At 44.0% G+C, this 14,072-nt stretch overlaps 1 protein-coding gene across 2 annotated transcripts in view; it reads left to right on the forward strand.

The window, feature by feature from the left end:
- SLC5A4 (solute carrier family 5 member 4) overlaps positions 1-14,072 on the forward strand; it is a 59,126-nt gene that overhangs the window by 23,429 nt on the left and 21,625 nt on the right. For both annotated transcript variants that reach the window (XM_050806871.1, XM_050806872.1), the window contains 4 exons: positions 477-548; positions 2,517-2,621; positions 5,633-5,692; positions 6,935-7,039. In XM_050806871.1, coding sequence (XP_050662828.1) covers positions 477-548; positions 2,517-2,621; positions 5,633-5,692; positions 6,935-7,039 — 342 coding nt within the window. The remainder of the gene's footprint in view (positions 1-476; positions 549-2,516; positions 2,622-5,632; positions 5,693-6,934; positions 7,040-14,072) is intronic.

Consider the following 14,072-nt stretch of genomic DNA (forward strand, 5'->3'; position numbering starts at 1 on the left):
GGGACCTTCAGATTTACTTTGCATCCCCAACACCTGGCATAATGGACAAAGATGGTATTTTTTATTATTGCATTTCTTTCACTTTCTTTTGTTGTTTGCTCACTTTCTGATTTAGTGAGTTGGACTCTTCATTTACGTTGACTTTTTTTCTTTTTAATAAGTTTGAGACTGCAAATTTTCTTGCAAGCATGGCTCAGTGATACCTCACATGGTTTTTGTAAGTGAGAATAATCACAGCAGTTAAGACAGAAGTTGAGGATTATGATTTTTTTTTAAAGTTCTTCCGGCTCTGGGTTTTTACGGAGCGATTGTTTTTGAAGTCCTTTAAAACTTGATGCTGTAGAACACTTTCCAGCGAAATGCTTCTCTCTGTAGGAGCACTGAAGTCACCCCCGTCAGCACCCTGGCCAGAGCCTCTGGGGTATCTGGGTGCACTTGCTGTGGCTTGACCCTCATCTCTCTTCCCTTCCACTCAGGCGATGCTGAGGACCAACCGAGGTACTATAGGAGGCTTCTTCCTCGCTGGTCGTGATGTGGCCTGGTGGCCGGTAAGTTTTCTGGACCGGTAAGCGGACCGAAGTTTTCTGGAGATAAATTTCCTGAGTGTGTGCTTAAAAGTGAATGTAGGCCGGGCGCAGTGGCTCACGCCTGTAATCTCAGCACTTTGGGAGGCCAAGGCTGGCAAATCATCTGAAGTCAGGAGTTCGAGACCAGCCTGACCAACATGGTGAAACCACCTCTGCTAAAAATATAAAAATTAGCTGGGCGTGGTGGTGCATGTGTGCAATCCCAGCTACTCAGGAGGCTGAGGCAGGAGAATCACTTGAACCTGGGAGGCGGAGGTTACAGTGAGCCTAGATCATGCCACTGCACTCCAGCCTGGACAACAAGAGTGAAACTCCATTTCAAAGAAAAAAAAAAAAAAACAGTGAATGTAGAAAACATTGGGAATGTTGAACAGTTCTGACGTACATTAGTTGCCTCCTCGCTGGGACTGCTTTCCTAAATCCCTGACCTCATGGCTCCTCTCTGTAATTCCAGGACATGACAATATGTCACCTATTATGACAGCAGGTTCAGTCTGGCACTGAAGGACCCCAGTCCAGCGCCACCTCATGTTCTTTTCTTCTGCTCCTTATCAAGAGTCTTCTCCTGGCTTATGAGCTCTGCACATTCCTGCTTTGTTGCCAGTCCTGAGCTGATGCTGGCCCTCTCGTTAGGACTGGCCCTCCCTTGTCTGCTGTCCTCCTTCAATCCCTCACCTCAGCCCTTCCTCATCTGAGGAGCCGCCCAGCTCTCCCCATGGGTCCCTACGTCCCGTGCAGTTATTGATTGTGTTCCCTGTGATGGTGCTAATGCTGATGCCTCCTGATTCGTGCCCAGTGGGTGTTCTTGTGGGGTTTTGATGTGCGGCCCCCTCAGCCAGGGTCCCACTGCAGCAGAGGCTGCATCTTCCCCTCTGCACCTGGAGAGTGTCAGCCCGGCATCACATTATACAGTGGGTGCTTGGCAAATGCTTCCTTCACAGGTCTGACTCATTTTCTAAATGGTATGAGGGGAAGTGGAGATGGGCAACTGTCCTGGCTGGGGTGATGGAAGCAGAGCAACTGGAAGTTTGAAATGAATTTTATTTGGGGCATCCAATCAGACATTGCATTTTTAGGACTGTTTAGTGAAACACACAAGGAGGCTCAAGCGATCTTGAAACCAAAAAGCAGCTGAATCCCATCCTCTGGCCCCATGTAGCTGAGTAGAGAAAGTGATTTTACAGAGGCCTTAAAAAGTGGGAAGAGCCATACCCCAATTCTCTTCTGCCAGGACTGGTGCTCATCCACGCCCACTCAAGAGACCTCTCTTGATCTTTGGGTCTTTAGAACAGCAGGCGCTGTGATGGTGAGGGGATGAATGAAAAGAGGGTCCCGTGGCTGGGAGGGTGGAGAGAAATTCCCTCCTAGACAGCTTGGGGTCTTTACATATGATTAAGGGGACAAGAGTTGATGGGAGATCTGGCAGTGCTTGGCCAAGGACAGGCTCAACTCAGAGCATTTTAGTAGATTGACCAACGCTCTCCCAAGACAGGGGCCAACAAGCTTTTCTGTAAAAGGCCAGATTGTAAATATTTTAGGGTTTTCTAGCCATATCGTCTATTGCAGCCACAGAACCTTGCTATTGTAGCACAAAAAGCAGCCCAAGTCCGTATGGAAAACCAATGAGCGTAGCTGTGTTTCAGACAATGAAATTTGAATCACATAATTTCACATTTTTACAATTTCACATTTCACAAAATATTTTGCTTATTTAGATTGTTAACTATTATTTAACAATGCAAAAATGTAAAAACACATTCTTGGCTCATGGGCCATTCAGAAACTGACCATGGGCTGGATTAGCCCGCGGCCGTCGTTTGCTTGACTCCTGCTCTGAGGAGTGGTGACTGAAACATCTCAGCATCTATTTTCAAGAAGTCTGATTTGGATCTTTTAACCCCAACCCTGGTCTGTTCTCTTGCATTCCAGATGGGCGCCTCTCTCTTTGCCAGTAACATCGGCAGCAACCACTATGTGGGGCTGGCTGGGACAGGAGCAGCTTCAGGAGTCGCCACTGTCACATTTGAATGGACTGTAAGTGACATCATAGGCTTTTTCCTTTAAATCAAAACCATATCCAGTGTCTTAGGATGTTTTATGCTGCTAAGACAGAATATCACAGGCTGGGTAATTTATAAAGAACAAAATGTGTCTCTCACACCTCCGAAAGCTGGCAAGTGCAAGAGCTGAGGGACCCACATCTGGCAAGGGCTTCTTACTTCGTCATCCCACGGTGGAAGGTGGAAGGTGGAAGGTGGAAGGGCAATAGGGCACGAGAGAGAGGGAGAGAGGGATGGAGGATGAGAGAGAAAGAAAGAGAGAGGAGAAGAGAAGAGAGGAGAAGAGGAGAGGAGAGGAGAGGAGAGGAGAGGAGAGGAGAGGAGAGGGTGAAACTCATTTTTTAAATTCAGGAACCCACTCCTACTATAACCAACCTACTATCTTGATAATGGCAAACATCTATTTATGAGAGAAGAGCTCTCATGACCTAATCACCACTTAATTGTCCAACCTCTCAATACTGTTGCATTGGGGGTTAAGTTTCTGACACATGAACTTGGTGGTACACCAAGTTGAAACCATAGCATCCAGGCATATTAATGAAAGCCATATCCCAGGTTTTTCTGGGTGTCTGTATAGAATGTTCGCCTCTTTAGTTTGATTTTTTTTTTTCGCTTATTTGTTTGTTGTTGTTTTCTTCGTCAATTTTAAGTTCTGGGATACGTGTGCAGAACCTGCAGGTTTGTTACATAGGTATACATGTGGCATGGTGGTTTGCTGCACCTATGAACCCATCATCTAGGTTTTAAGCCCTGCATGCATTAGGTATTTGTCCTAATGCTCTCCCTCCCCTTGCCCCCCACCCCCTGACAGGCCCCAGTGTCTGATGTTCCCCTCCCTGTGTCCGTGTGTTCTCATTGTTCAACTTCTACTCATGAATGAGAACATGTGGTGTTTGATTTCCTGTTCCTGGGTTAGTTTGCTGAGAACGATGGCTTCCAGCTTCATCCATGTCCCTGCAAAGGACATGAACTCATCCTTTCTTATGGCTGTGTAGTATTCCATGGTAGATATGTGCCACATTTTCTTTATCCAGTCTATCATTGTTAAGCATTTGGGTTGATTCCAAGTATTTGCTATTGTAAATAGTGCTGCAGTAAACATGCATGTGCATGTGTGTTTACAGTAGAATGATTTATAATCCTTTGGGTACATACCCAGTAATGAGATTGATGGGTCAAATGGTATTTCTGGTTCTAGATCCTTGAGGAATCGCCACACTGTCTTCCACAATGGTTGAACTAATTTACACTCCCGCAGCCTTGCTCTGTAACCCAAGTTGGAGTGCAGTGGCAGGATCATGGCTCACTGACCTCTTGGACTCAAGCAATCCTCCCACCACAGCCTCCCATGTAGCTGGGACCACAGGTGTGCACCACCCTGCCCAGCTAGGTTTTTGTTTCTTTGTAGATATGGGAGTCTCCCTATGTTGCCCAGGCTGGTCTCTTAACTCCTGAGCTCTGTGATCCTCTCACCTCAGCCTCCCAAAATGCTAGGATTACAGGTGTGAGCCACTGCACCCAGCCTCCACCTCTTGTTTGACCTTCAGCACTTCTGTGGCCCCATTCTGCCTAGCCCATTCCATGCACATTATTGCTCACCTCTAAGATTTTTCTCAAGCAGTTATTCCCACCAGGAATGTCATTTCTATATGCCTCGATCTCTATGTTCACTTGATCATTTTAGCTCTCCTTTTCATCTCTCCTCCCTGAGTTCCCACTATGTGTCCAGCCCATCCTCTAGCACAGGGGTATCCAATCTTTTGACTGCCCTAGACCACACTGGAAGAAGAAGAACTGTCTTGAACCACACATAAAATACACTAACACTAATGATAGCTGATGAACTAAAAAAAAAAATCACCAAAAAACCTTATTATTTTAAAAGAAAGTTTACAAATTTGTGTTGGGCCACATTCAAACCAAGCTTGAGCCACATGTTGGACAAGTTTGCTCTAGCACATGGCTGGACACGTGATGGATATGCTACCAGTAGCTCTTGAGCTGCCTGAGTTTTTCTATTCTTCTGTCTTACTCTTTCTGGTGTTTTCATTTACATGCATGTGCATATTAGGCAGAAGACGATGCCTGTGGAAACGATTTAAAGGAAAGTTGTATCATAGTGAAAGTTTAAACAGACCATCCCTGGCTGAACTCAGAAAGTGATCTTGAGTGATCATACATGCCTGTGCCCCTCCACTGTTGAAGATTTTGCCCCTACATTTACTTCAGTAGTATCCAGGAGTCCAGGATGGACCCAACCTCCAGATAGGCCCTTGCCTGGAGCTTTGTTTTAATAGTGCCATGGACACCAGAATGAAGCCAGTCTCCAGAGGCGTGACCAGAATGACCTATGGACCAAGTGGGTGTGACGAGCCAGCTGCAGAGAACTCAGCTGCTCCCCCTGTCACTGTGACCTTGGGCCCCCTTAATCTCTGTAAGGTGTAAGGCTCAAGTTCCCCCTCTGTAAGATAAGAATAACTGTGCTTCTCATATCTGCCTCACTTAGGCTGAGAGCAGCGTAAGTGATATATGTGAAGACTCTGTAAAAGTTGCATATTAATGCTAGATTGTATTACTATCATCATTGTATGTGGGAAGACTTAGGGAGCACTGGTGATATTCTTCTATCTCCAGGTTCCTTTCTCATTGCTTTGTCACTCCATTTATCATTTATGCAACTCAAGAAAAATTCCCTTTGGCCAAGATTGTATGATCTTCCAGGGGTTCCACTGGGATCAGAACCCTTATCTTCTTTCCCTTTTTCACCACAACTTAATCCCCAGAAAATGGTGGCCCCTAAGTCATAGAAACAGAAAAAAAAGGAACTCACAATTATATCGGGATTGTAATTGTTTGAATGGGACAGGATTAAGCCAACTTTTTTTTTTTTTTTAATATCCAAACTCAGAGGTCATATAAGGAGAAGGTCCACAAGCCAAGCCTCTTTAACGTCTCACTGTCTCTTATTTTGGTTCCTTGTAGTCCTCAGTAATGTTGCCAATTCTCGGGTGGATCTTTGTCCCCATCTACATCAAGTCGGGGGTGAGTATCTGTTACCAAAATGCCAGAGTTCAGTCCTAGGCACTGCTGCTTACTGCACAGAAGACCACTCACTGAGACAATGAGTATTGCCAGGAAAAAAGGCTTTATTTGGGTGCTGCAGCTGAGAAGATGGGAGCTCAGTCTCAAATCCATCTTCCTGATGGACTAAAATTAGGGATTTATATTACAGGGAAGATATGTAACCATATATAGGAAAACAGGAATTAGGGGTGGGGATAAGGAAGAGAAGTCAGTCAACAGGAAGCAGGTGGTGGGTTAGACGATTATAACGGGCGAGGGGTCTGGCTTCTCACTGTCCAGGTGTGGTGATCTAGTGAGTTTCAGCTCTTTGACCCTATCTGGGAGAACTGATGGTTGATTTCCTGAGAGAGGAACTCAGATAAGACAAAGATAACTTTCTCAATTTGTAACAGTGGGAGGATCAGTTTCTATGCTTATTCAAATAAACCACAGACATCAGTTCTGTGGGACAACCGGGCCAGTTCCATATCCTTAGTGTTCGGGTAAATCTGTCAGACATTCATTTATTTACTTATTTTTTCTCTTCGATCATGAAACATGGGTCCCTGCCCTTCACCTGGCCTATTGCTAGAAATATACAGAGAGACAAAAAAATCAGATTTCTTGACTAGAGAGGTTTCTGGTATAGAACGTGGCTGCAGCCAGCGGGGAAATCTGTGGTGCCCCTGCATAATGACCCTGGAGCAGAGATGACAGGTTTGATGGCAGAGTAAAGGTGAAGGCAGTGGAGGGGGAAGCATTATGATCAGCTCTAAGACTTGAAGCTCGAGGGTTGGAGTACACGAGGCCACCATTAATGCAGCCAAAGATTCCAGATCAGAGGCAGATGATGGATGACAAGGAGAATGATGATTTCACTTTTCAACAGGATGAGTGTTTGGTGCATTCAGGACACTAAGGTGGAGATGCCCAGCCGGCAGTGGGAAAGTGAGATCTGCAGATGGGTCAGGAGAGAGACTTTGGCTGGAGTTATCCATGGGAGTGTCCATCTCTTCAGAAGCATGGTTTGAGCACCCACCCTCTGCCAGGCACAGTCATTGTGCCTGGCATCAGGGGTACCTCTATGAATAAGAAGCCATGGTTCCATCACCAGGAAGGGGCCATACACAGCACTTTCACTCACAGGTGCTTAGGAAATGCTGAGTAATCTGAATGCACAGGGCGCTAAGGGTAAGTCCCTGTTAATGTCTGTCTCTGCAGGTGATGACCATGCCGGAATATCTCAAGAAGCGGTTTGGTGGGGAGCGACTCCAGGTCTACCTCTCCATCCTCTCCCTCTTCATCTGTGTGGTTTTGTTAATTGCTGTGAGTTCAGAGCCTCCTGGCATTTTAACTTCAAGAGGTTGTCAGATGGGGCCAGAGTGCTAATATCAGCAAGCTGGATGTGTAGACTGTCAACAGCCTTTAAAGGGTCAAGGTTATGGATGTCTTAAATTCGCAGGGGTGTCTCTTCAAAGCCTTAATGAGAAAAAAGGGAGCTTCCAAGATCCTGTGTTCACAGAGTGGTAGACTTTTAAGTCGTGAGCGGCTCTAGGGTATAAATCTCCCCTCTTATCAAGGATATGAAAAAATGGATGTAAAGAAAGAACAAAACGTCTCATTCAAGAACTTGTGTATATCTGGGGAGGCTGGCAGTGGAGGATGGCACTGGTATAAATGCCAAACACAGCTCTTTAGTAGTAAAGAGAAGGACTTGGTCTCCTGCCTTTTCCATTGCGAGATAACCTTTATATTCTTTCTCAGACCATGTCCAGATTTATATTTTCATTTTCAGTTTGATTATCTGACACGTGAACCACAAGGAAAGTACTTTGTATTATTATACTGATTTTTCTTAAGTTCACTCTATCTAAGACCACCATGGTAAGACATATGTCACAAATAAGTGTTAAAAAATTTTAAAGTACATTGTAAGTACTTTTTAAATAAAGTCACATTTTTGGGGGGCCTGGTGCAGTGGCGCACACTTGTAATCCCAGGACTTTGGGAGGCCTGAGGCAGGTGGATCACTTGAGGTCAGGAGTTTGAGACCAGCCTGGCCAACATGGTGAAACCCCGTCTCTACTAAAAATACAAAAATTAGCCAGACATGGTGATGCGCACCAGTAATCCCAGCTACTTGGGAGGCTTAGGCAGAATAACTTGAACCTGGGAAGCGGAGATTGCAGTGAGCCAAGATCACACCACTGCACTCCAGTCTCGGAGACAGAGCGAGACTCCATCTCAAAAACAAACAAATAAACAAACGTTACATTTTGGGGAGATAATCAGTGAGGAAAGAAGGAATCTGAAGATTCAGCAGCACATGTAAAAAACAAAGAGTAACTTATTTGCTCCTCATGTATCAGTGACTAACAAAATAATCTCAAGTTCACAGTCTAGGCAGGTGTCTGAGAGTTCATGAGAGAAAAGGCTGACCTTTCCTATTGCTTCTCTGTTGTGCTGAGTCGTTGTTGGAAGTGAACTAGATGCTTAGATTAGATGGCATGAGCCTTCCCAATGCAATGTGAGCATTGCCCAGCACTGACTGCATATTGTTGAGCTGTGTGTGAGTGTAGCAAAGATTCTTGAGCAATGGGAGTTTACCATCTGGCTAAGGAGATAAGAATTCTGCACATGAAATAATTAGTCTCGTATGACAATACATGCAAACGTACTAAAATACATGCTGAACTAGAGTGCACGGACAAGTACAGAAAATGTGCTGTGCACACCCAGAGAAGAGGATACTCCCTGATGGATGGCATTGGGGGTCGTACTCTTGGAGAGGGTACTTAAGTATTCCCCAGGATGGGAAGGTTAGGTGAGGCAGAGGGAAGCAGAGGAGCTTACAGGTGTCAGGGGCTTAGAGTTCACACGTTTCTTAAATCGTTGGACTTGCTAATCTCCCAATTCTCCTCTGGTGCTGACATCTACAGCTTTATGATTCTAAAGCAGACCAGGGGCAGTGGCTCACACCTGTAATCCCAACACTTTGGGAGGCCGAGGCAGGCAGATCATGAGGTCAAGAGATGGAGACCATACTGGCCAACGTGGTGAAACCTCATCTCTACTAAAAATACAAAAATTAGCTGGGTATGGTGGAATGCACCTGTAGTCCTGGCTACTCAGGAGGCTGAGGCAGGAGAAATGCTTGAACCCGGGAGGCGGAGGTTGCAGTGTACCGAAGTCACACCTCTGCACTCCGGCCTGGCGACAAGAGCGAGGCTCCGTCTCAAAAAAGTAAATAGATAATTTTTTTTCAAAAAAAGAGCATGAGCAGGCATGAAGACAGAGAACAGAGGACAATGCACAGTGAAAGGGGCCCCCGAAGGATGCAACCTCCCAGGCTGGAGGGTTGCTGGTGGATAGGGAGGGACAGAATGTTGGTGATCTGAGTGTGGGTGCAGGGAAGCCATGTATGGGTCCGTGGCTGTGCAGAGTCCATGGTTGGCTGGAAAGACACCTTAGCAGGAGTCCATTCTTGCCTGCAAGTTTATGTCTTAAGTGACATTGATAATGATTAACCTTAGACATGACCTTTTGTGTACTCTTACACTGTGATAACGGATTGTGTCCTAGTTACTTATTAAACAGATCGTTATGAGACATTAGGACAGTACAGTTTTCATAACTCTCCTCTGCCCAGGTTGGAAAAGATCATCTTGTTCACTGGTTCTCAAACTGCAATAACATTTGTATTGAGATTTGATACAAACTATTACCTAATCTACAGTCTTTATTCAGATATTGACTATCGTTTTAATACAGTCCTTTATAGCAAAAGAAAATTCTGATCCTTGCAATTCCTCTTTATTATGAGAAATATTTTACAGTCATTGTTAGTGTAATTAATGCCACTGAATTATATACTTAAATGGTTAAATGGTAAATTTTATGTCATATATGTTTTACCACAATTTAAAAAAAAGTCATTGGTGGCTGAGCCCAGTGACTTCTGCCTGCAATCCCAGCACTTCGGGAGGCTGAGGCAGGAGGATCACTGGAGGCCAGGGGTTCCAGACTTGCCTGGGCTAAACAGTGAGACCCTTGTCTCTACAAAAAAAAAAAAAGAAAAAAATTATTTAGCCAGGTGTGGTGGCACACATTTATTTTCCCAGCTACTTTGGCTGAGGCAGAAGGATCACTTGAACCCAGGAGCTAAGTTATAGTGAGCTAAGATCATGCCACTGCACCCCAGCCTGAGTGACCTGGAGTAGTCCCTATTTCTTTAGAAAAAAAATCATTGATAATATGTCGACTACTTATATATAATTTCAAAACCATGGATTTAATTCCTTAATAGTACTATGTAATAGAAACAAAGGTCAAGGAATCCATTATAAGATAGTGTGTTTTAATATGAAAATGATTAAGTAGAACTACACATCAAGTCAAAATGCTGTGGTGTAATACTCACCCCTCTGTGGATGAGGATAAAGCAGTATGAATGAAGACAGCTATAAATGCAGACAGAGGCAGATATGCATGTGTGGCACCTCCACAAGTAACACTCTTTCTGAAATGCTGAACATTTTTTTAAAAGTGAAATGTTCCCTCGATATTAGTTAGTATTCCTGGAAAACCCCAATGTGCAATAGAGTTACAGAAAGTACTTTGTATTTGTACAAGTGAGTTGGGATCTAGGCTCAGAAAATCAAGAACAGGTTTTTGGCCAACATCAATATCGGGTGGGATGATAAAATGTCAGATTTTATTTCAAATCTTAGAGAAAAATACAACCGTCTCCTGCTACACCTGTTTCCAGTCCCAAGTTCTGCAAAGAAACAGAGAGAGAGTCTCACTGTATCTTCCAGGCTGGAGTGCCGTGGCACAGTCTCGGCTCACTGCAACCTGTGCCTCTCAGGTTCAAGCGATTCTCCTGCCTCAGCCTCCCTAGTAGCCAGGATTACAGGCACGCACCAACACGCTCGGTTAATGTTTTTTTTTGTATTTTTAGCAGAGATGGGGTTTCACCATGTTGGCCAGGCTGGTCTCGAACTCCTGACCTCAAATGATCCACCCTGCTTAGCCTCCCAAAGTGTCTCTCATATGTTTTTAACTATTTGAGGTTGTTATATATATCATTGCCCTTTAACCCCAAAAATTTCAATGTAAATTTTCCCCCAGATTTAACACTCATTGATGATTCTACCTGATCCAGTGATTTTTACCTGATCCAGTCTTTACTGTGGCAGTTGTAAAATGATGGTTTTTTTAAACTAAGCCTTCTCTGTATATCGTTATTCCTAGGAGCAGGGATAATTTCTTGCAAAACCACAGTGGAATTATCAACTCGAGTAAACATAACATGGATACACTAATCTACCATTTATATTCCAACTTTGTCAATTGACCCAGTAATATCCTTTTTATCATCTTTTCTTCTCCAGTGCAGGATGCAGTCTAGGGTTAGGTGCCACATTCAGTTGCCAAAGGTCTTCAGCCTCCTTTCTTCTGGAATATTTCCATATCCCTTTTCTGTCTTTGATGACACTGACATTTTGAAGGATAGAGTCCCTACTCCACCCTTCTTAATATGACAATCTTTATTTTGGATTTGCCTGATATTTCTTCATGGTTGGATTCAGGTTATGCATTCTTCTTGGCTGGAATACTGCATAAGTGATATATCCTACTAAAAGTATCCTGTCTAGAAGTATTCAGTGCCCATCTGTTCCTCAATGGTGATGTTAATTTTAATCACCTGGTCAAAGTATTGCCCAATTTCTCCACTATAGAATTACTGTTTTATTTTCCCCTGTAACCAATAAACGGTCTGTGACAGATGCTTTAAACCATTGAAATATCCAGTTCCTCTTCAAATTTTTCCACTAGATTTAACATTCATAAATGATTCTTATTAGATCCAGTCTTTACTATGATGGTTGCCAAATAATAATTTTCCAACTCTAGCACTCCTTCCGTAGTTCCCAGCCAGCATTCAGCAGGCTACTGAGGGCAGGAGTCTTCCCTTCTCTGTTTATCTATTACTGATATTGGACTGATACATTCCTATTTATCAGTGGTTTACCAATATTATTATATGCAGTTATTTGATACTTTTTTTTTTTTGAGACAGAGTCTCACTCTGTCACCCACACTGGAGTGCAGTGGCGCGACCTCAGCTCACCGCAACCTCCACGCCTGCCAGGTTCAAGCGATTCTCCTGCCTCAGCCTCCTGAGTAGCCGGAACTACAAGCACCTGCCACCACGCCTGGCTAATTTTTTGTATTTTTAGTAGAGACCGGGTTTCACCATGCTAGTCAGGCTGGTCTCGAACTCCTGACCTCGTGATCTGCCTGCCTCGGCCTCCCAAAGTGCTGCGATTACAGGCATGAGCCACCACGCCCGGCCAGTTATTTTGATACTTATACCACATTTGGCCAGTGAGAGTTCCTCAAACTGGATTCTGTGTAAAGGATGGAGCATGATCCCATCATTTTGTTGAGCAATTTCTTAAATTCTGGCCTAACGAAATGTTTCAGACTCGTCTTGTACCAACCCTTTTCCAGCCCTGGAATCACCTGTTTTTCTGGGACAGCCCTGGCTCCTTTAGTGGGGAACGGTATTAGAAACAAAAATCTGGGTGCTAAGTGTGCTTATTGGGTTGACTTTTTTTCTTGACTCTTTTAGCTGACAGAATTAGGAAATAAATGCATACATACACACATGTAAATGCACACACAGAAATAGATATATTCATACACACACATACATATACTTTCTAGGCAGCTATACACATACATATACAGTTTAGAAATCATGAGTTCACACGAATACCTCCAATTCCAATCCAGCTTTATAGAGCATTTTATTGCCTTCTGCAATTCTATATTTATATGTTCCTTCTTCCACAATTGAGACTCCTGGCCCTCTAAGTCATCAACATATACATATATATATATACACACACCCACAGATATATATACACACACACATATACATACACACACACACACACACACACATATATATATAGTTTGTTTGCTCAATCCTATAATGCATCAAAAATGGTTTCAGAAATGCTTCAGGACATTGGCCTGAGCAAAGATTTTTTTGGCTAAGACCTCAAAACCACAGATAACAAAAGCATAAATTAAAAAAAAAATCTCAAGTGATCCACCCGCTTTGGCCTCCCGAAGTGCTGGGATTACAGGCATCAGCCACTGTGCCTGGCCGAAACAAAAATAAGTAAATTTTTTTTTTTTTTTTTTGAGACAGAGTCTTGCTCTGTCGCCCAGGCTGGGGTGCAGTGGCCGGATCTCAGCTCACTGCAAGCTCCGCCTCCCGGGTTTAGACCATTCTCCTGCCTCAGCCTCCCGAGTAGCTGGGACTACAGGCGCCCGCCACCTCGCCCGGCTAGTTTTTTGTATTTTTTAGTAGAGACGGGGTTTCACCGTGTTAGCCAGGATGGTCTCGATCTCCTGACCTCGTGATCCGCCCGTCTCGGCCTCCCAAAGTGCTGGGATTACAGGCTTGAGCCACTGCGCCCGGCCAATAAGTAAATATTTTTAACAAGAAAATTATTTCCGAATTGCCTCACCCATGCTGTTACAAACAAACAAACAAACTAAAAATGAATTCAGAACTTATTTGCAGTTCTCCTCCATCCCCACCAGAAGACTAGTGTATCATCAAACATGGTGTTCCTCACTTTGCCAATTTTTTTTGCCTTTTCTAGAAGTTTCTCATCGGTGTAGGTCCCTGTTCTGAAAGGCAGCTTTGGCTGTTGGTTTTGAGAGCTTGTTTGACCCAGACTACTCTGAACCCTTTTGGAACTTATCAAGTAGCGTTTATAGTTGCCCACTGGTTATTAAAGCAAAGCCTCTTCTATGCTCTGCTGTAGTTCTGAAATTGTCCTACTGTGCTTCTCAGCGGTCACCTGGTGGCTCTGTGGGGATGTCTAAGTTCCTTCAGATAAGCTACTGTTTCTCTCTGCCTCCTCCCAGATCTTGCTGTCATGCAGGTCTTGCGGCTGAGGTTGATTTGCACCTGCTGTCTTGCCTTTTGGGCCTCATGGAAATACCCGGTCATCTAATTTTGTTGGTTTTGCCATAAACTTGCTCTGTCTAATGTAGAGAGTCATGGAAGTTCACAAACCATGCTGCCACATTCACCATCTTCCTAGAATAATTTGTCTATACTTCTCTAAGTGTTCCCCACATATTTCACTAAGTAAAATTCCACATAGCAGTATAACAAAGTGCTTAACCATGTAAGCTTCTGAGTCACACCACACAGGTTTAAATCCTGAGCTTACCACTTTCTATCTGGGTGATCCAGGACAAATTCCCTAAGCCTCCGTTTTCTCCGATGCAAAATGATGACAATAATGCCTACCTGACAGGTAGTTTG

This window comes from Macaca thibetana, chromosome 10 (assembly GCF_024542745.1).
Source record: "Macaca thibetana thibetana isolate TM-01 chromosome 10, ASM2454274v1, whole genome shotgun sequence".
Taxonomy (NCBI): domain Eukaryota; kingdom Metazoa; phylum Chordata; class Mammalia; order Primates; family Cercopithecidae; genus Macaca; species Macaca thibetana.